We start from the raw sequence: 21,238 nt of genomic DNA, 5'->3' as shown, positions 1-21,238 counted from the left end.
TTGATGGGAGAGAGAGACCCATCGGTGGGTGGCCTCCTGCCCGTGTTCCCACCAGGGCCCCGGCTGGGCAGGAGCCTGCCACCGAGGTACCCGCCCTTGACCGGAATCGAACCCGGGACCCTTCCGTTCGCCTGCCGGCGCTCTATCCACTGAGCCACACCGGCAGGGGCTGTGAAGTTATTTTTAAAGTTAAGTGTTAAATGCCATTTATCTCCTCTATAGAGAGTAAACTGCTCTGGTTAGAATAGTCTGCTCCATCAGCTCCTATTTCTAGCCTGGCCTTGCTGCACTGAGCACCTCGGGGCGCCAGCCTCCCCCCCTCCCCCCCAGCCAAGTCACACCACCTGGTGGCCACTAGGGAATATCCCTTACCGACAACCAACCAGGGCGTCTCCAGTTGCAAGGCAGTCTTCCCTGACTTTGTGCAGGAGTGACTGGGTGAAAAAAAAACAAAACACGGAAGTTACCGTTTTAAAAATGATTTTACTCTCAGAAAGTTCACTAAGTAGATACGCCCACGCACAGCACACAGGCCTCTCCCATTGAGAAGGGCCCCCCCCCGCCCCGTTTTGCTATGGGGTTCCCTCGGCGGAGGAGGCGCCCCGCCCTCCTTAGCCCTGTTTCTGCCCGGGGTGCGTGCACGCCCCAGGCCTGCCCTTGTCTGTTGGGTTGTCTGCAGGCCTCCTGATTTGTAAAAACACTTTGTGCTCTAAGAAAAGTTAGTTTTAGCTCAAACCGGCTCTGTTTTTTCTCCCAGATCTGACTTTTTACTACGTTTGATGCGCTTCATTGTTTAAATGTGGTGACTTTATTCATCTTTGCTTTAAAAAAAAACACATATATTTTAGTGATTTTTTTACAGAGAGGAAAAGAGAGGGTATAGAGTTAGAAACATCCACCAGCCGCCTCCTGCACGCCCTCTACTGGGGATGTGCCTGCAACCAGGGTACCTGCCCTTGACCGGAATCGAACCCGGGACCCCTGAGTCCGCAGGCCGACGCTCTATCCACTGAGCAACACTGGTCAGGGCTGATCTTTGCTTTTAAGGCTCCTGGCTCTCCGCCTGCGCCCTCGCAGGCCCCGCCCCCAGGGCCCCGCCCAGCGCCGTGTGGGCGGAGCCGGGCTCTGCTAGACCCGCCCCGGAGTGATGCGTCCCTCGGAGCCCGTCCTGCCAATCTCAGCGCGGGGCGGGGCCGGCCTGGGGAGCCTGGGCCAATCCGAGGGCAGGAGCGGGGCAGGGGGCGTGGCTCCGCGCTCTGCCCGGGTCGGGGCGTTTCGGCTTCCGCCGCGCGTTCCCCCTGCAGCCCAGCCCGAAGCCTGGACCCCGAGCCTCGCGCAGCCCCCGGCGCGATGGACCCCGCGCTGGCGGCGCAGACGAGCGAGGCGGTGGCGGAGAAGATGCTGCGGTACCGGCGAGACGCGTCGGGCTGGAAGACATGCCGGGAAGGCGTGAGTGTGGCGGGAGGGAGGGTCCTGGGAGTGCCCCCTGGTGCTGGGGTCCACTAGGCCCGCCGGCTCCTCCTCTCCCTGCTGCTTCGCGTGCTCCCAGCCCTGGCGCTGGAATGAGAAGACCGGGCGGGAGGTGGCGGGGGGCGGGGTGGGGGGGAAGAGGGAGGGGGGAAGAAGAGGGAGGCGTTTCCCTAAAAACAAATACTGGGTCATTGTGCTTGCAAAGAGGGATCTGCCCTTTCCTGGGTGACCTGGTTCCAGGTCACCTGACTGGAGCTGTCCATCACTGTGTGAGCCCCTCCCTCCCTCCCTCTGCGTTCCCAGGAGGGTGTCCTGGGCGCAGTTTCTTTTTCTTTTCTTTTTTAAAAAAATATATTTTATTGATTTTTTACAGAGAGGAAGGGAGAAGGAGAGGGAGAGGGAGTTAGAAACATCGATCAGCTGCCTCCTGCACACTCCCTACTGGGGAGGTGCCCGAAAGCAAGGTACGTGCCCTTGACCGGAATCGAACCGGGGACCCTGGAGTCCGCAGGCCGGCGCTCTATCCACTGAGCCACACCGGTTGGGGCGGGGCGCAGTTTCTTACCTGGCACTTCTGATGTTTAACACAAGGGCCTCAACTGTTCCAGGAAATGAAACGGTGGCTTTTAAGATGGTTTCAAAAGCGCTCAGAGCTCCTGGGGTCCGCCTGTTAGGACCCTCTCTCCGTCCCACCCAGCCTCAGCCCCCCTAACCCTGGGAGCACCCCATCTCCTCAGGCTCCCAGCCCCTCGCCTCCTCTCCTCGCTCTGAATCCTGCGGTTCTTTGCCTTTTGACAGAACGGAGTTACCGTTTCCTGGAGGCCGTCCGTGGAGTTCCCAGGGAACTTGTAAGTGCTCGCGGCTCGCAGCCCGTCAGGGCGCCGCACCTCCTGGGGACTCTCGGGGTTCCTTCCTAGCAGATGCCAGTCAGCCCTGGCCCGTGTGGCTCAGTGGATAGAGCGTCGGCCTGTGGACTGAAGGGTCCCGGGTTCGATTCTGGTCAAGGGGACATGCCGGAGGTTGCGGGCCCGATCCCCAGTAGGGGGCGTGCAGGAGGCAGCCGATCAGTGATTCTCTCTCATCATTGATGCTTTTTATAAAATATATTTATTTATATATTTTTTAATATATTTTTTATTTTTTTACAGAGAGGAAGGGAGAGGGATAGTTAGAAACATCGATGAGAGAGAAACCTTGATCAGCTGCCTCCTGCACGCCCCCTCCGGGGGATGTGCCCGCAACCAAGGCACATGCCCTTGACCGGGAATCGAACCTGGGACCCTTCAGTCTGCAGGCCAACACTGTATCCACTGAGCCACACCGGTTAGGGCTATTTGTATATTTTTTGTTAATCCCCAGCCAAGGATATATTTCCATCGATTTTTACGTAGGGAGAGTGGGAGAGGGAGAGACAGAGAGAAACATCGATGTGAGAGAGACACACCGATGGGTTGCCTCCTGCACATGCCCGGACCAGGGCCCGGGCCGGGGAGGGGCCTGCAACTGAGGTCCGTGCCCTTGACTGGAATCGAACCCGGGACCCTTTGGTCCACAGGCCGACGCGCTACCCATTGAGCCACACCGGCCAGGGCTCATCATTGATTTTTCTCTCTCCCTTCCTCTCTGAAATCAATAAAAATATGTTATAAAGACAAAAAAAGAAAAGGTGCCAGTCGGCCCAGCACCCAGCCGCGGACTCGCCAGCTCTCTCCAGAAACCACCGCCCCCCCCTCGCTCCTACTAACTCATTCCCAGCAGCCACGTCCCCGGGAACACAGGGCCCACATCTGTCTGCAGGCCTGCGGGCGGGCGGGGCTGGCGGCTCAGCCCGCTTCCCTGCAAGGCTGGCCCTCCGGGTCCTCCCGGGCTAGACGGGCTGATGGGGGCCGCCCCGGTCAGCCCCCTGTCTGCCCCGCAGGTACCGAGGGGAAGGCGTGGTGGACGCGGCCCCGCGGGACGTGTGGGCCTTTGTGAAGCCGCTGCCCGGGAGCCTGCGGGAGACGTGGGACGAGAACGTGAGCAGCTTTGAAGTCATCGAGTGCATCACCGACGTGAGTCTCCCCGGACACCGCCCGGGAGGACTGGCCCGGCCGCTGGAGGGGCTGGTGGCACCTAGGGGCAAGTGGGGGGGGGGCTCTGCAGCCCCCCCAGTGCCCACCCGGGCAGGAAGCGGGTGACCCCGGAGCTGAGAGAGCAGTGGAGGCTGACGGAGGCTGCGAGGGCGGGAGGCAGGGGCTGGACATGACCGTGGGCTGTCGAGTGAGTTGTCCCCCCAAACCCCACACCCCCCCCCCCCATGGGGCCACATGATCAGGGCTCCCTGCCAGCGTCCGGCTCGGCCAGGGGCAGCTCCTGGGTGACAGGTGCTCCCTTGGTGGGTCACTAGGCCAGCCCTGCTACCTAGAACTTTCTGGAAATGTTCCCTGTCACTGTTCAGTAGTGGCCGCCAGCCCACGTGGCCCGAGAGCATTTGAAGGGAAGAGAATTGCCTATTTCATTCCGTGACTGTCAGTGTACATTTATTTTATTTGTTTTTTAGTATATTTTCTTATTGATTTCAGAACGAAAGGGAGAGGGAGAGAGAGAGACGTCAATGATGAGAGAGAATCATGGATCGGCTGCCTCCCACACGCCCCACACTGGGGATCCAGCCCGCAACCCGGGCATGAGCCCTGACCGGGAATCGAACCCGGACCTCCTGGTTCCTAGGTGGATGCTCAGCCACTGAGCCCCGCCGGCCGGGCTCATTTTTAACATGTAACACGCCCGGCAGTTTGGAACAAAACAGGACGCCATGCTTTTCACTGCACCTAAATCCCATGATGCTGTTGGCAGCATCCGCTCCAGCAAACTCCTCGTTCAGAAATGGTACACGTGAGTCTTACCAGGAACCCCAATTCCCGTTCTGAGCAGCCCATGCATTTATCCTAATCATTTATCCTTTTTAAAAAATATATATATATATTTTATTGATTTTTTACAAAGAGGAAGGGAGAGGGATAGAGAGTTAGAAACATCGGTCAGCTGCCTCCTGCACACCCCCCACTGGGGATGTGCCCGCAACCAAGGAACATGCCCTTGACCGGAATCGAACCCGGGACCCTTCAGTCCGCAGGCCGGCGCTCTATCCACTGAGCCACACCGGCCAGGGCTGAAATTAAATATTTAAAACTCAGCTGCTCCCTGTAACCACAAGCCTAGGTGGTGAGCAGTTGTGGCTCGCACTGCGATTGTCAGTGGCTAACACCTCAGCGTTGGCTCCGCAGAACCTGTGCGTCACCAGGACCGCCACGCCCTCGGCCGCCATGAAGCTCATCTCCCCGCGGGACTTCGTGGACCTGGCGCTGGCCACGGAGCTCGAGGACGGGACCCTCATCTCCAGCGGTGAGTGACCGACAGGCCGGGCCGCGGGCCTGGGGGGTGGCCGGGGCTGCTGCTGCTCCCACCCACTCACTCCACAGGGAAGCTGGCGGCCGCCCGGCCCCCAGGGCACCGTGCCCTGCCCTGTCGGGTCGGGGCAGGAGCCACGGCCGTCGGAGACAGGACGGTCCAAGGCCGTTGTTTTATGATCTTATTTTATTATTGTTTTTGTTAAGCCTCGCCCAAGGATATTTGTCCATTGATTTTTAGAAAGAGAGGAAGAGAGAGGGAGAGGGGGAGGGAGAGGGAGAGAGAAACATCCATGATGAGAGAGAATCACGGATCAGCTGCCTCCTGCACACCCCCCACTGGGGATGGAGCCCGAAACCCAGGCCTGTGCCCTGACTGGGAATCGAATTGTGACCTCCTGGTTCATAGGTTGATGCTCAACAACTGAGCCACACTGGCTGGGCAATGTAGAACTCTATTGATTGATTGGACAATGTAGACTTCTACTGATAGATGATTGATTGATTGATTTGATTTCAGAGAGAGCGAGAAACCAATCCATGAGAGAGAATCATGGATTGGCTGCCTCCTGCACGCCCCCTACTGGGGATCGAGCCCGCAACCGGGGCATGCGGCCTGAGTGGGAATCGAATCCGGGACCCTTCCGTCTGCAGGCCGACGCTCTATCTACTGAGCCACATGGGCCAGGCTGACATGTTTCTTGCTCTCCTTGCTGAGTTGGCGGGGGATGCTGTGTGGGAAGAACCAGTGGGTGGGGCCGCGGGGGCTCGGGATCACAGAGCAGGTCCCTGGCCGCCTCCTCGGGCCCCAGGTTTGGGGTGCGCACTGTGGGGCCGGGAGGGGAGGGGAGGCCATGCCGGGGGCCCCACCATCTGCCGTGGTGGCTCACAGCCCTGCGCCCTGTCTTCCAGCTGCCAACCTGGAGCACCCGCTGTGCCCCCCGAGGCCGGGCTATGTGAGGGGACGAAACCACCCCTGTGGCTGCTTCTGCGAACCTGTGCCAGGGTGAGGGCGGGCTTCTGGGCCGGGGGACAGGCAGGGGGGACAGGGAGGAGGGACAGGCAGGAGGGACAGGGAGGAGGGACAGGGATGGGGGACAGGGAGGAGGGACAGGCAGGGGGGACAGGGAGGAGGGACAGGCAGGGAGGACAGGGAGGAGGGACAGGCAGGGGGGACAGGAAGGAGGGTCAGGCAGGGGAGACAGGCAGGGGGGACAGGGAGGAGGGACAGGCAGGGGGGACAGGGAGGAGGGACAGGCAGGAGGAACAGGGAGGAGGGACAGGCAGGAGGGGAGGAGGGACAGGCAGAGGGGACAGGCAAGGGGGGAGGAAGAACAGGGAGGGGGGCCTGGGAGGAGGGACAGGCAGGGGGGACAGGCAAGGGGGGAGGAGGGACAGGGAGGAGGGACAGGGAGGAGGGACAGTCAGTGGGGACAGGGAGGGGGGACAGGCAGGGGGACAGGGATGGGGGACAGGGTGGGGGGACAGGGAGGAGGGACAGGCAGGGGGGACAGGGAGGAGGGACAGGCAGGGGAGACAGGCAGGGGGGACAGGGAGGAGGGACAGGCAGGGGGGACAGGGAGGAGGGACAGGCAGGGGAGACAGGCAGGGGGGACAGGGAGGAGGGACAGGCAGGGGGGACAGGGAGGAGGGACAGGCAGGAGGAACAGGGAGGAGGGACAGGCAGGAGGGGAGGAGGGACAGGCAGAGGGGACAGGCAAGGGGGGAGGAAGGACAGGGAGGGGGGACAGGGAGGAGGGACAGGCAGAGGGGACAGGCAAGGGGGGAGGAAGAACAGGGAGGAGGGACAGTCAGTGGGGACAGGGAGGGGGGACAGGCAGGAGGGACAGGGAGGAGGGACAGGGATGGGGGACAGGGTGGGGGGACAGGGAGGAGGGACAGGCAGGGGGACAGGCAAGGGGGGAGGAAGGACAGGGAGGGGGGACAGGGAGGAGGGACAGGCAGGGGGGACAGGCAAGGGGGGAGGAAGAACAGGGAGGAGGGACAGGGAGGAGGGACAGTCAGTGGGGACAGGGAGGGGGGACAGGCAGGAGGGACAGGCAGGGGGACAGGGAGGAGGGACAGGCAGGGGGACAGGGAGGATGGACAGGGAGGAGGGACAGGCAGGAGGGGACAGGCAGGAGGGGTGGAGGCACAGGTAGGGGGGACAGACAGGAGGGGAGGAGGGACAGGCAGAGGGGACAGGGAGGAGGGGACAGCAGCTCGAGTGGGATTCTGCTCGCAGCTACCCGGCCCAGCCCTGTCCCCTCAGTGATGTGTGCAGAGGCCTGGGCACGGGAGAGGCTGTGGGAGCGTTAATCTCTGTGTACAAGTGGGGACTCTCCCTCTGGTCCAGGCATCTGGTCCCAAGGAGCAGATGAGAGCTGAGGCCCGGGGAGGGTCAGGGATGTGTGCGGTCCTCTCTGTGTCCTCTGAGCCCCGCCCCCCAGCCTGGGACCCCTGTCCCACAGGCCGCCTCTGAGTGCATCCACTGTTTGTCCCCCAGAGCCCAGCCTGGGTGGAGTGGTCCTTGCTGATGTCACAGGGGGTGGCCAGTTTGCACCAGGTGGTTCTGGGTAATAACCTGAGGTCACTGGGTCAGGCTGACAGCCGGCGGGTGGGTCAGAGGCCCCGAGTGGGGCGGGGTGCATACAGGGAGCCTCGGAGGCTGTTGGGTAGAGTGGGGGTGGAGGAGGTGGGGGGTCTGGGCCTCGAGTAGCAGAGGCCACACTGTAGGGTTTGGGGCCCTGGGAGGACTTGGGCGCCAAAGAGGAGGCCACTGTGGTCTCAGTGCTGTGATTGATCGAGGACAGGCGGTCAGAGAGCGGTCAGCAGTTCTCTCAGCGGTCCGCATACTTTGTCGTCAAACATTAACTGACCTTAGAGGCCTGGGTTTGATTCTGGGCGCTCTGCTCTGTCCCATGGGTCTGCGTGTCTGTGTTTAGGCCAGGGCCAGGCTGTGAGATGACCCTGGGCTCGTGGTGTTTGAGATCAGGCAGCGAGACTCCTCCAGCTCTGTTCTTCTTTCTCAAGATCGCTGTGGCTCTTCGGGCCCTTTTGTGGTTCCTATAAATTTTTTTTGGAGTATTTGTTCCAATTCGGTGAAATATGCCGTTGGTTATCTTGATAGGAACCGTGTTGAATCTGTGGATTGCTTTGGATCGTGTGGACGTTTTAATGATGCTAATTCTTCCCATCCATGAACATGGTATACACTTCCCACCCATGAACATGGTATACACTTCCCATCCATGAACATGGTATACACTTCCCACCCATGAACATGGTATGCACTTCCCATCCATGAACATGGTATACACTTCCCATCCATGAACATGGTATGCACTTCCCACCCATGAACATGGTACGCACTTCCCACCCATGAACATGGTATACACTTCCCACCCATGAACATGGTATGCACTTCCCATCCATGAACATGGCATGCACTTCCCACCCATGAACATGGTATGCACTTCCCATCCATGAACATGGTATGCACTTCCCACCCATGAACATGGTATACACTTCCCACCCATGAACATGGTACGCACTTCCCATCCATGAACATGGTATGCACTTCCCACCCATGAACATGGTATGCACTTCCCACCCATGAACATGGTACGCACTTCCCATCCATGAACATGGTACGCACTTCCCACCCATGAACATGGTACGCACTTCCCACCCATGAACATGGTATGCACTTCCCATCCATGAACATGGTATGCACTTCCCACCCATGAACATGGTATGCACTTCCCATCCATGAACATGGTATGCACTTCCCATCCATGAACATGGTATGCACTTCCCACCCATGAACATGGTAGGCACTTCCCACCCATGAACATGGTATACACTTCCCATCCATGAACATGGTATGCACTTCCCACCCATGAACATGGTATGCACTTCCATTTATTTGTATCTTCTTCAATATTTCAGTTTCCCGAGTCCAGGTCTTTACCTCTCTGGTTAAGTTTATTAGCAGGTATTTTATTCTTTTTGATGCCGTTGTAAATGTGACTGTTTTCTTAGTTGGTTATTGGTGTGTAAAAAAAATTATACTCGTAAATTTTTTTCAGGGCTTTAGAGTTTTCTGTCCATGTAGATCAAGCATGTCAAACTTGCAGCCAGCGGGCCGCACCCACGAGTTTGACATGCTTGATGCAGATTATAACCATCAGTATTTACTGTGTTTGAAGGTAAAAATGGGAAATTTTTAGAATGTTTTAAAGTAACAAATTACATATTAACAAATATTTTTATGAAAAATCATGATATTTTTCTAAACAACCACCAAAAACAGTGGAAGGAGTGGCAGTGATTCACATTTGCCCGTCTCCGGACCGCCGGGCGTAAGGGAAGCCCGTGTCTGCTCCTGCGCCCGGGGTGTTGTGATGCCAACCGCCCATCGTGTGGCCTGGAGCACATGCTACCCTCGTGGGAGAATGAGAGTGAAAATGGTTTTGACCTTCAGATGCCCTTGAAAGGGTGTCAGGAGCCCCCAGGTCCCCCAGACAGAGTGCGCGCCCCGCGTCCGGAGCAGGGGGTGAAGGACCTTTCGGCTGGGGCTGAGCTGCTCCCTTTGGCCACTGGTGTGACCCTAGAACCTGCCCTGAGTGCAGCGCCCCCTGCGTACAGCAGGTCCAGGGCCCAGGGCAGTGCCATTGCCGTCCGGCCACGCCAGGGGCGGCTCCCTGCCTGCCCCACCTGCTGGCGCCTCGGCGGACGCCTCACCCAGCTGTGCTGTCGCCTCCCAGGGAGCCCGGCAAGACCAGGGTGGTCGCCTTCTTCCAGACGGACCTGAGCGGGCTCCTCCCGCAGCGCGTGGTGGACAGCTTCTTTCCGCGCAGCATGGCCGGCTTCTACACCAACCTCCGGAGCGCAGTGAGGTCAGCAATGCCCTCTGGTGCCCACGCTGCTCTGTCTGTGGCCCGTCCCCCCCGTGTGTCCCCCGTACACTCCCTGCATGCCCCCCGCATGTCCCCTGTGCCCCCACGTGCCCCTGTCCCCCCTGCATGCCCCGTACACCCCCCGCATACCCCATACACCCCCGCGTGCCCCCTAAACCCCCTATGTGCCCCCCACATGCCCCCATCCCCCCTGCATGCCCCCTGAAACCCCCACATGTCCCCAGTGCCCCCATGTGCCCCCATCCCCCCACGTCACCCCCGAGTGCCCCCTTACACCCCTGAATGCCCCATACACCTCCATGTGCTCCCTTGCACCCTCTGCCTGCCCCGTACCCCCCGCGTGCCTCCCCTACACTCCCTGTGTGCCCCCTTACACCCCCTGCCTGCCCCATACACCCCCATGTGCCACCTTACACCCTCTGCCTGCTCCGTACCCCCCCACGTGCCTCCCCTACACCCTTGCATGCCCCATACACCCCCGTGTGCTCCCTTACACCCCTGCATGCCCCATACACCCCCGTGTGCCCCCTTACACCCCTGCATGCCCCATACACCCCCGTGTGCCCCCTTACACCCCTGCATGCCCCATACACCCCCGTGTGCCCCCTTACACCCCCGCATGCCCCATACACCCCCGCGTGCCCCCTTACACCCCTGCATGCCCCATACACCCCCGTGTGCCCCCTTACACCCCTGCATGCCCCATACACCCCCGTGTGCCCCCTTACACCCCTGCATGCCCCATACACCCCCGTGTGCCCCCTTACACCCCTGCATGCCCCATACACCCCCGTGTGCCCCCTTACACCCCTGCATGCCCCATACACCCCCGCGTGCCCCCTTACACCCCTGCATGCCCCATACACCCCCATGTGCCCCCTTACACCCCTGCATGCCCCATACACCCCCGTGTGCCCCCTTACACCCCCTCCCTGCCCGGTACCCCTCTGTGTGCCTCCCCTACACCCGCTGCGTGCCCCTGTCCCCCCGCCTCGTGTCTCCTGTCCTCCCCGTGTGCTCACCCCGTCCTGGCTTCCCTGCCCCGCGGCTGGGACCCTGGGCCTGGAGAGGTTGTGCCGCCACAGCAGCTCCGCAGTTTGGTGTGATGGACAGTATTTTCCAAAAACAGCCCAGCAACCGCCCCCTCCCTCCCACCCGCAGGCTGGTTCCAGCGCCGGCAGAGAGCACAGAGGCCGCGGGGCCCATCCAGTGACGAGGCGCACGGACCGGGTGGCCCGCCGGGGGACGCCCGCCTGTGACACCCAGCACCTGCGGGGAGCGGCCCCGCGAGGTCGGCCGCCAGCCCCGTGAGCAAGCCCTCCACGTGGGGTCCCGCCGGTGCCCGTGAGCGGCCCTCCCTGCCCGCCCGCTGCCGGTGGCCTTGGGGGTGGCTCGTCACGACACCGCCTGGGGACTGTGCACAGCAGGACAGGGCTCGGCGGCAGGTGCAATACACCCCACTTTATTCCAGCGCGGTGTCCGCGTGGGCTCGGCGGCAGGTGCAATACACCCCACTTTATTCCAGCGAGGTGTCCGCGTGGGCTCTGTGCATCTGTGCATTGTCTGTTTCATCAGCCGCCCCGCGCCGCGGCCTCGCCTTCCGGTACCTGGTGCTGGGCCGTCCCTGCAGGTCCGAGCCCCGGCCGAGGCCGAGCCCTGGGCGGGCTGAGTGACCCTGAGAATCGTGTGCTGCGGCTCCTGCGTCCACGCGGCCTACGGGTTCACAGGGCTTGGGGTCCCCTGGGGCCGCGGGATCTTCCTCCGGATGAGGACGGGGACCGGCCCGTCGGGCAAGGTCTTGATGAGGCTCCAGGCCTCAAAGCGCGTGAGGCCCTGCGCGGCTGAGCCCGCCAGCTGCAGCACCTCGTCCCCCGGCTGCACACTCTCGCTCTCCGGTCCCGAGGCCGACCCTGGGGAGGGAGAAGGAGGCTTGGGCTCAGGGGACGGGACAGGCACCTCCTCCCGCCCGCGGCTGGGGGGATGGAGGGACGGCTGGAGGGTCAGAGGGACGGCTGGAAGGACGGAGGGACGGCTGGAGGGACAGAGGGACGGCTGGAGGGACAGGGGGACGGCTGGAGGGACGGAGGGACGGCTGGAAGGACGGAGGGATGGCTGGAGAGACGGCTGGAGGGACAGAGGGACGGCTGGAGGGACAGGGGGACGCAGGCGCACCTGTGAAAACCCGGTTGACGGTGAGGGGCCTGTCCCCTTGCAGCGAGCCCCGCCCGCCTTCCAGGCTGAAGCCCAGCCCCGCAGGTGTCTTCTCCAGCGTTAGCTTCAGCGTCACCATGGCGACCGCGGCCTCCGTTGCTGGGGGAGACGGTTGTTAGGGACGCTCGCCCTGGGCCACGCGCCCTTTGCTGACCTGTGCGTCCTGTCCACACGGCCCAGCAGCCCCAGGCCCGGCCACTGCCCCCCGGTGCCCAGCGGGGGACTTACCGGGGTCTGCGGGGATGTCAGTGGCCGGGGCGGCAGCCTCCGGGGAGGAGCGCAGGGCGGGTACAGCCTCCGGCGTGGGTGCCGGCCGCCGGGTGACCACCACGGCCTGCCGGGGGTCCCGCGCCTGGCGCAGGATGGCCAGCGCGTCGCTGTGCGTGGCCCCTTTGAGGGACTTGCCGTTGATGGACAGCACCTCGTCGCCCTTCTGGATGGTGCCCTCCTGGGCGGCCAGCCCGCTGGGGAACACCCTGTGGACCTGGGGGCAGAGGTCAGGGCTCCAGCCTCCTGCGCCAGACCCGGGGTCTCGCCGGGGGTCGGAGGCGTGGCCAGCGTGGGGGTCTCGGGTGTGTCCGAGGCCCGCATCCCCCCACTCAGAGCAGCCCGTCCTCCCCGCCCGTCTCAGCCCCTGATCACAGCTGCTCTGGGTCAGCGCCCACGGCCCGTGGCCACCGCGGCCTCGGCCCTCAGGGGCCACCCACCGTCCAGGCGGCGTCCCGCTCCCGTGGCAGCACCTGCGGGACCTGCCTTCCCCGGGCCTCCCGCCAGGTGCCTGACCCCCGTCCTGGCTGCAGGCCGCCCTCAGGCCCCGAGTCACCGGTCACCCTGCCCCTGGGACCGGGTGTCCTTGGGCGATCGCGCTCCCCGCCCGCGTGGGAGGCCTTTGTTAAGTGAGGGTCCCGCTGAGGCTGGAGCTGGTCACACGCGGGATGGGCACTGAGCTCCTAGGAGGGGCCGCCGCCCGCCCTGAGGCCCCCCCACCCCCACCCCCCACCCCCACTTCCGGCCTGGCCTCCCGCCCCTCACCCCAGCACCGGCCGAGGGGCCACTCACCATGACCTCCAGGTCCCCGCCCCCTGCCCCTCACCCTGACCCCCTGCCCTCCGGTTCCCCGCCCCGTGCCTTCCAGGTCCCCGCCCCCTGCCCTCCAGGTCCCCGCCCCCTGCCCCTCACCCTGACCCCCTGCCCTCCAGGTCCCCTCCCCATGCCCCCCCCACCCACTCACTGTGACCTCCTTGCTCTCCAGGCCCCCCCACCCACACACACACACTCATCCTGACCCCCTGCCCTCCAGGTCCCCGCCCCCCGCCCCCTGCCCCTCACCATGACCCCCTGCCCTCCAGGTCCCCGCCCCATGCCCCACCCCCATCCACTCACCATGACCCCCTGCCCTCCAGGTCCCCTCCCCCCGCCCCCCCCCCCACTCACCGTGACCTCCCTGCCCTCCAGGTCCCCCCCCACACACACACACACACTCACCATGACCCCCTGCCCTCCAGGTCCCCGCCCCCCGCCCCTCCACCCACTCACCCTGACCCCCTGCCCTCCAGGTCCCCCCCCCCACACACACACACTCACCGTGACCTCCTTGCTCTCCAGGCCCACGCCCCCCGCCCCTCCACCCACTCACCCTGACCCCCTGCCCTCCAGGTCCCCCCCCCACACACACACACTCACCGTGACCTCCTTGCTCTCCAGGTCCGCGCCCCCCGCCAGGCTGAAGCCCAGGCCGGCGCCCTCCTCCTTGTGCAGGATGGTGACGTGAATGCTCTCCAGCTGCTGCGGGAGAAGCGCGGGACTCGGTCAGAGCTGCTCCGGGGAAGCCGCTACCCCACTCCCCCCGCTCCCCCCGCCCCCCCTCCCCCTGCTCCACGTGGGGCGCAGCAGGAGCACCGCGGGGCCCAGCCTCGCCCCCACCCCGAGCACCTGCGCCCACGCCCCCGAGCTGCCCGGGACACGGCACCTCCCAGCTGCCCCGCTCTGGGCCTGGGGTCCCCGCGGGTCACTTCTAGGAGCCAGACGGGCCCGGCGAGACCCGGAGGCTCCCGCGCCAACGGGACCCCGCGGGGAAGGCAGGCCCGAGCGACCGGATGCTTCGCGCTCGGAAAGGAGAAGCCAGAAGCCAGGCGGTTCCGGTTTCATGGTGTTTGGAGGCTGATGTCTCCAGAGACCAACGCGCGACCCAATCGATGCACCTGCAGGGCACGTGGCTCCCCGGCCACCAGGGGGCGCCCCGGAGCCCCAGCTAGGACGCCAGCAGGGCCCCCAGCCCCTGGCTCTGACCTCTGACTGGAGCCCCCAGGCCTCGCTGCACCCCCACCTCCCTACCCCCCCACCCCCCGCCCCAGCCTCCCAGCGGTCCCCCAGGTGCAGAGGCCCTGGGCGAGGGGAACCCCAGGCTCCTGACCTGGGATGCAGCTCTCACCGCGGCTGGAGGGTCCCTCCACCGCCACCCACCAGGGCCCCAGCCGCCCCCCGACACACACACCCTGGGCTGGCGCCTGGCTCCGCGGCCACTGGTGATCAGAAAGCGCGTGGGAAGTGGGACTTGCAGGGGCTGAAGCGCGCGCGCAGCTTGGCCGCCCTGGGGGGCCCCTCGGGGTGCAGGGGAGGCCCCGTGGGAGCTCGCGCGCTGCTCCCCAGCAGCATCTCCCCGAGAGGCGCAGGGGGCGGCCCTGGGACAGGAAGTGGCCCCCGCGGAGCGAGAGCCGGCCCTGCAGCCGGAGCCTCGCCTCTGCTCAGGGATCAAGCCAGAGACTGAGCTTTGCACGAGCTGCACCCCAAGCCCAACCCTCCCCCGTGGAGGCCTCGCTGCGGGTCCAGGATGCTGTCCCTCCCACGGGGCTCAGCTGCCTCCCCAGGGGCCTCGGAGGCGACGCGCTGTCCCCCCAGACGTGAGAACCCACCTTCAGCGTGGCCGCGTCCAGCTCCTTCACCTCCTCGATGAACTTCTTCAGCTCCTCCGCGCTGAGCAGGGACAGGACCGCCTGGCCGGGCGCGGGCGCGGGGGCGCAGGCCTCGGCCTCCGCGGGCTCCCCGAGGCCCTCCGTGTACTCCCTCAGCTCCGAGAGGCTGCAGGGGGAGCGGCGGTGGGGTTAGGGGCTGCCCCCAGGCCAGGCCAGGCCGGGGGCTGAGAGCTGTGCAGGTGCGCGTCCCGTTGCCCATGGCAACAAGCCTGCGGGCCGGGCCAGACACCTTCCCCGTGATGGCGAGGTGGGGGCCCCGGGGGATGGCAGGCGAGTTGTGGGCCCACAGCTGTGCCAGGTGAGGTCCCCAGTGGCCCCACCTGAGCCGGCCATCAGGGGTCACACACTCGCTCAGGGGTGCCCCCAGCCGGCCATCAGGGGTTGCACACTCGCTCAGGGGTGCCCCCAGCTGGCCATCGGGGGTGGCACACTCACTACAGGGGTGCACCCAGCTGGCCATCAGGGGTCGGCTCACTCGCTCAGGGGTGCCCCCAGCTGTCAATCAGGGGTTGGCTCACTCCCTACAGGGGGCGCCCGCGAGCCAGCAGCCGGCTCTCCTGGTCTGTGGGACTCATGTACGCGTCTAGCGATGTTTCGTAGCTTCACTCTGCTTTGCGTGAAGCTGGACCTAGTCCTGGGGGATCAGCACTCTGGTTGGCAGGACTGTGGGGGGCCGCCCCCCAGCACACCCCACAGCAGAGCAGCTTCTCGGCCCCCCAGAGCCGGACCCTGGGTGGCAGGGTGTCCCCGCCAGGCCTGGGGCGGTCTAGTGTCCCCAGGGCGGGCCCTGCACAGGCGCGCTGTCTGCAGAGGCTGGGCCTGGAGGACGCGGTGGGGGGAGGGGAGAGTAGAGGAAATTGGGGAACGCAGAGTCCCCAGAAGGAGGGAGGAGTGAAGGGGGTGCCCAGGGCACCGCTGGGGCCACTTCCTCATGTGACCTGGGGAGGAATCGGGGAGCCCCGGAGGGACTTGGGTGAGGCCAACGAGGGGGGGCCTGGGTCATGACCTCCTGTCCAGGGAAGGAGCTCCTGTGCAGAGCCAGCAGGAACCCCAAGGGGGCACCCCTGGTGCTGCGTGTGCGCCCCTGAGGAGGGCGTCCCAGCTCACCTCCACCCCTCCCAGCCCAGCGCTGGGCAGCCTCCTTGGCAGGAAGGCTGAGCTGCCCCTCCCTCTCACGCACGCATGCACACGCATGCATGCACGTGTGCACACGCATGCGCACATGTGCAGTTGCACACACATGGATGCGCGTGCACGAGTGGACTCATATGCACTCGCACTTGCACTACATGCACACGCATGCGTGCACACAGGTGTGCTTGTGTGCATGCATACATGCACACATGTGTGTATATGCAATTGCATGCACCCATTCACATGTGTGTACGTGCACACAGGTGCGTGCATACATACACACATGCATACGCACGCAGTTGCGTGCACACACGCATGCACGCAGGTGCACTCGCATGCATGCATACATGCACACGCATGCAGCCATGCACACGGACAAGAGGAGGAGGGCAGGCCGCCCTGGGGGGAGCGGGGGCGCCCTTACTTGAGGGAGAACCCCGAGTCGGTGCTGCTGGCGGCCGGGTCCGGGCCGGGCGAGGACGCTGCAGACCCCGCGTCCCGGGGGCTGCCGGGGGCCGAGGCCGGGAGGCACAGGAGGGAGCGCATGACGGCCGAGGACACGCGGCTGCTGAGGGCGTAGAGCGGGCCCGTCCGGTCGTCCGCCGGCGGCACATCCAGCGACCGCGTGCGGGTCAGCGGGAAGCTACGGGCGCGCTGGCCCGGCGCCTTGAGCCCCGAGCCCGGGGGCCCCGCCGTCGGCGCGGGCAGCAGCCGGGGCAGGGGGTCCGGGGAGGGGGCTTTCTCTCGGGGCGACGGCTCCGGGGGCGGGGTCCCCGGTGCACCCCCATCGCCGGCCTCCGTGGCCGCGGGGGGACCAGGGGGCGGCTCCTCCGGCTGTGGCCGTGGCTGCTCCGTGGTGGGGGGCGCCCCTCGCCCCCAGGGGCCAGAACCCCCCCGAACTTCTTGCTTCCCGGGCGGCTCCGGGGCCTCGGTCCGGGAGCGGGGGGGCTGCAGGCTGGGTCTCAGGGCTGCTTTGGGGGGCAGCGGGGAGGAGCCGAAGGTCTCGAAGGAGCTGATTTTCTGGCGAATGGAGCCAGAGGCCCGGGCGGGCAGCCCCGAGGGCTTCCTGGAGGCGGCGACCGGAGGTTCGCCAGGGTCCGGGCCGCGAGGCCGCAGCCCCTTCAGGCTCTGGCGGAACCAGGCCGGCTTGGGGGCCACGGGGGGGCCCCTCTTCACGGCGCCGCCGTCGGCGGGCGGGTGCCCTCGAGGGGCGCCATGGCTGGTGTCCGGCTTCGGGGGGGCGCCCTCCGCGGGGCCCGGCGTCCCATCCACGGTGGTGAGGCCCGGAGTCTGGAGGGCGAGGCCGTGGCTCTCGCTCATGATGGGGCTGAACAGGCTCCGGATGCAGCCGGAGATGCGCACCCACGGGTCCTCGGGGCCGCCGTCCACGCGCGCCGGCCGCTGCAGCGCGGTCCCTGCGGACAGACACAGGCGGGGTTGGCGTTGCACCCGCCGAGCGGCCCTCCTGAGGCCTGGTTTCGGGGTGCAGGGCGCGGGGGAGGGGCAGGCAGGAGGGGGGACCCTGTGGGTAGGAGCTGCGGGGCGGGGGAGGCAGCGGGCAGGAGGCTCGCCCCGGCGGAGGGACCGGCGTTGGGAGGGCAGGGCCGGGTGGAGGCTGCGCGTCAGGGCGCGACCCTGTGGTCCTGCCCCCCCACCCAGGACACGCCCCCAACTTGCTACTTCTCAGGCACCAGGTCTGCAAGGCGCATCCCAGGTCCACCTGGCTCAGCGGGCGGTGGACACACCGTGTCCCTGACCTGGGCCTCCGTCCTGTTAGCCACGTGCTCACCGGCCTTCCTCCCCTCGAACCCGGATCAATGACGGAGACACCCCGGATCCCCACACAGAGACCCCAGCATCACCCCACAGACACCCCGGATCCCCGACACAGACACCCCAGCAGCACCCCACAGACACCCCGGATCCCCCACACAGACACCCCAGCATCACCCCAGACACCCCAGCATCACCCCACAGACAGCCGGATCCCCCACACAGACACCCCAGATCCCCACACAGACACCCCGGATCCCCCATACAGACACCCGGATCCCCCACACAGACACCCGGATCCCCACACAGACACCCCGGATCCCCACACAGACACCCGGATCCCCACACAGACACCCCGGTTCCCCACACAGACACCCGGATCCCCACACAGACACCCCGGATCCCCACACAGACACCCGGATCCCCCACACAGACACCCCACATCCCCCACACAGACACCCCGGATCCCCCACACAGACAGAGGCTCCCACCCCGACGGCACCCTCGTTCCCTCTGCCTCAACGCGATGGCTCCTGACCCTCCACCAGCCCGCCTTCCTCCATCGCCAGATGCAAGACATGGATCCCCAGGTCAGCCTCGCGTCCCACCCTCCATGGCCTCTGCGCTCCCTTCTCCGGGGCCCGCAGTCCTACCTGGGCTGCCGCCTCTGCTCCCCGGCTCGGCCGCCGTGGGGGACGCCGGCTGCAGGCCGCCCTCGGGTCCCGGGCAGCCGGCGAGGGCAGGGGGGACTCCGGCCCCCGGGACTTCCCGCGGTGGCAGCGGTGGCAGCAGCTGGCTGTCTTCCTGTGGCGTAAACAGGAAGCGAGACTGTGTCAAAACGGTGGCCTCCGAGTGCGACAGGCAGGTCCTGTGTCGGGCAGGAGGCGGGTGAGCTGGGGCCTCGGGGGGAAGTCGTGGGCTCCCGGCCCGTGAACAGGGTCCCGGGTGCTGTGTGGGCACCGGGAAGACGGCCTCCGGTTGCATCGGGGTGTTTTGTGTTATTTTTATAGAAAACAAAGGTAGTAATTTTTAACTTAGAAAAAAAATGCCCTATTTTAATACGAGACAACCATGCGTGAGAATGCAACCGAATTAGTCTTTTTTTAAATTATTTTTTTCAGAGAGGAAGGGAGAGAGAGAGAGAGAGAAACATCAGTGATGAGAGAGAATCATGGACCGGCTGCCTCCTGCACGCCCCACACTGGGGATCCAGCCTGCAACCCGGGCATGAGCCCTGGACTGGGAATCGAACCCAGGACCCTTCAGTCTGCAGGCCGACGCTCTATCCATTGAGCCAAACGGGGTTGGGCAAAAAATGCCTTATTTTAATACGAGACGACCATGCGTGAGAATGCAACCGAATTGGTCTTTTCAGAGAGGAAGAAGGAGGAAGAGGAAGAGAAACATCCACGATGAGAGAGAACCATCGATCGGCTGCCTCCTGCACACCCCCTACTGGGGACCGAGCTCACAACCCGAGCATGAGCCCTGGACCGGGAATCGAACCCAGGACCCTTCAGTTTGCGGGCTGATGCTCTATCCACTGAGCCACACCGCTCAGGGCCCAAGTTGGTCTTTAAACAAACATCCTGGTGGCAGAAGCAACAGCGGACGTCCCGCCCTGGAGGAGCCTGCAGCCCGGCTACTTGGAAATAAACACACGACTCCCACACGAACACGTGCAGGTTGTCTGAGCAGAGGCGTGGCCTCCACGTGGGGCGGGAGGGTGGACACACCCGTGTGTCCACACGCGCACGTGATCGTGGGTAAAGCAGGTCTTTGGCCTGAGAGGGGGTGACGGGCGGTGTGAGCCCCGGCCCCATTCAATGAGGCTCTGGGGCCTTCACTTACTGCTAAGTCCTCCTTTGGTTGAGGATCTCACACTTTCCTCTAAGAAATACTGTCCTTGAAATCCAAGATGGGGCCCATTTCCTGCCACCCCACGAGCTCCACGGGACCTTGTGTTGTTAGGCTTCGTGTCTGCGTTGCTGTGGTCCATGTAGGCCGGCGGTTCCCAACCTTCCTGACGCCGCCACCCTTTAATACAGTTCCTCCTGTTGTGGTGACCCCCAATTTCACTGCTACACATTGAACATCATGAAAGCACAGTGATTCATCACAAAAACAGTATGTGATTATAGATGTGTTTTCCGATGGTCTTAGGCGACCCCTGTGAAAGGGTCGTTCGACCCCCAAAGGGGTCGCGACCCACAGGTTGAGAACCGCTGAGAGGCCAAGCCCGTTGAACTTGTGAAATAAACGAGGCATGCGGCCCGCGGGCCGTGAGTTTGACATGCTTGGTGTAGGGTAGGCGGTCAGCAGGGTTGGTGGGCGATGTGTATGGGAATTACCGGTTACAGAGCAGGCTCCTCCATGGGGCCTAAATCACCACCAGCTCAGCCCTGGCCGGTGTGGCTCAGTGGATAGAACGTCGCCCTGCGGACTGAGGGGTCCCGGGTTCGATTCCGGTCAAGGGCATGGACCTTGGTTGCGGACACATCCCCAGTGGGGGGTGTGCAGGAGGCAGCTGATGGGTGTTTCTCTCTCATCGATGTTTCTAACTCTCTATCCCTCTCCCTTCCTCTCTGTAAAAAATCAATAAAATTTTTTTAAAAAGAAAAAAGATTAATTTTTACTAAAATGTTGTTACTTTATGTTAATGGCGACTCATTTATCTCAGCCCTTTGCACTCAGCACGGCTCCATCGAAATAAACCTACGTTTCTATGAAAACGGAAGCTTTTGTCTTTTTGCGGCCACGTCCACGCAAACCGTGTTCATCTGCCCTGCGCTCGCCTCTGAGCGGGACACGCTTGGTTCAGGGGTGCAGTGGGGGCGCTCAGGGTAGTGAGAGGAGAGCAGGGTGTCGGGCGCACAACAGAAGCGTCAGAGGATCTAAAGAAACGTATGCTCGCGCCACGGGGCCAGACCCACGCTTCCCGCGTCCTTCCTGACCGTGAGCACAGTACGGAGGCTGGTCGGGCGGGAACGGTGCTGGCGTTTTCACTGCATTTACAGCGCCGACAGCGGTTCGCCGGCCCGTAAGGTTTCAAGGGTAAAACTTCAGCAGGACGCCGTCTGCCCCTGCTCCTGCCCCCACCCCACAGCCTCTCCCCCCCACCCCCCACCCCCCACCCCACAGCCTCTCCCCCCCACCCCACAGCCTCTCCCCCCCCACCCCACACCCCACAGCCTCTTCCCCCACCCCCCACCCCACAGCCTCTCCCCCCCACCCCACAGCCTCTTCCCCCCCACCCCCCACCCCACAGCCTCTTCCCCCACCCCCCCATCAGGTCAGGGGAGAGGTCGGAGGCCGGCCCTGCAGCGGCGGGAGGAAGGACACGTGGTGAGGGACAGGAGCCCGTGTC

At 64.2% G+C, this 21,238-nt stretch overlaps 2 protein-coding genes across 2 annotated transcripts in view; one reads left to right on the top strand and one right to left on the bottom strand.

Annotated features, from left to right (window-relative positions):
• Window positions 1-1,270: 1,270 nt before the first annotated feature.
• STARD5 (StAR related lipid transfer domain containing 5) lies at window positions 1,271-11,305 on the top strand. The gene is made up of 7 exons (XM_070400348.1): window positions 1,271-1,449; window positions 2,269-2,318; window positions 3,389-3,521; window positions 4,737-4,854; window positions 5,772-5,865; window positions 9,629-9,760; window positions 10,943-11,305. The coding sequence occupies exons 1-7, from the start codon at window positions 1,351-1,353 to the stop codon at window positions 10,992-10,994; spliced, it is 678 nt and encodes a 225-aa protein (XP_070256449.1). The 5' UTR covers window positions 1,271-1,350; the 3' UTR covers window positions 10,995-11,305.
• Window positions 11,228-21,238, bottom strand: part of IL16 (interleukin 16) — a 53,407-nt gene continuing 43,396 nt past the window's right edge. Inside the window, 7 exon segments of the mRNA XM_070400347.1 lie at window positions 11,228-11,691; window positions 11,954-12,091; window positions 12,221-12,476; window positions 13,676-13,777; window positions 14,905-15,070; window positions 16,523-17,513; window positions 18,525-18,675. Coding sequence (XP_070256448.1) covers window positions 11,495-11,691; window positions 11,954-12,091; window positions 12,221-12,476; window positions 13,676-13,777; window positions 14,905-15,070; window positions 16,523-17,513; window positions 18,525-18,675 — 2,001 coding nt within the window. The 3' untranslated portion in view covers window positions 11,228-11,494.

The sequence above is a fragment of the Myotis yumanensis genome, unplaced genomic scaffold (genome assembly GCF_028538775.1).
Source record: "Myotis yumanensis isolate MYYU_CA2020_CCGP unplaced genomic scaffold, mMyoYum1.0.hap1 SCAF_20, whole genome shotgun sequence".
NCBI classification, from domain to species: Eukaryota; Metazoa; Chordata; class Mammalia; order Chiroptera; family Vespertilionidae; genus Myotis; species Myotis yumanensis.
This window is presented reverse-complemented; position numbering and strand designations above follow the sequence as displayed.

Coding starts and splice junctions, on each gene's coding strand:
- STARD5 (XM_070400348.1), top strand. CDS start 1,351: ATGGACCCCGCGCTGGCGGCGCAGACGAGCGAGGCGGTGGCGGAGAAG. Junction 1,450..2,268: donor GGAAGACATGCCGGGAAGGC/GTGAGTGTGGCG, acceptor GCCTTTTGACAG/AACGGAGTTACCGTTTCCTG. Junction 2,319..3,388: donor GTGGAGTTCCCAGGGAACTT/GTAAGTGCTCGC, acceptor TCTGCCCCGCAG/GTACCGAGGGGAAGGCGTGG.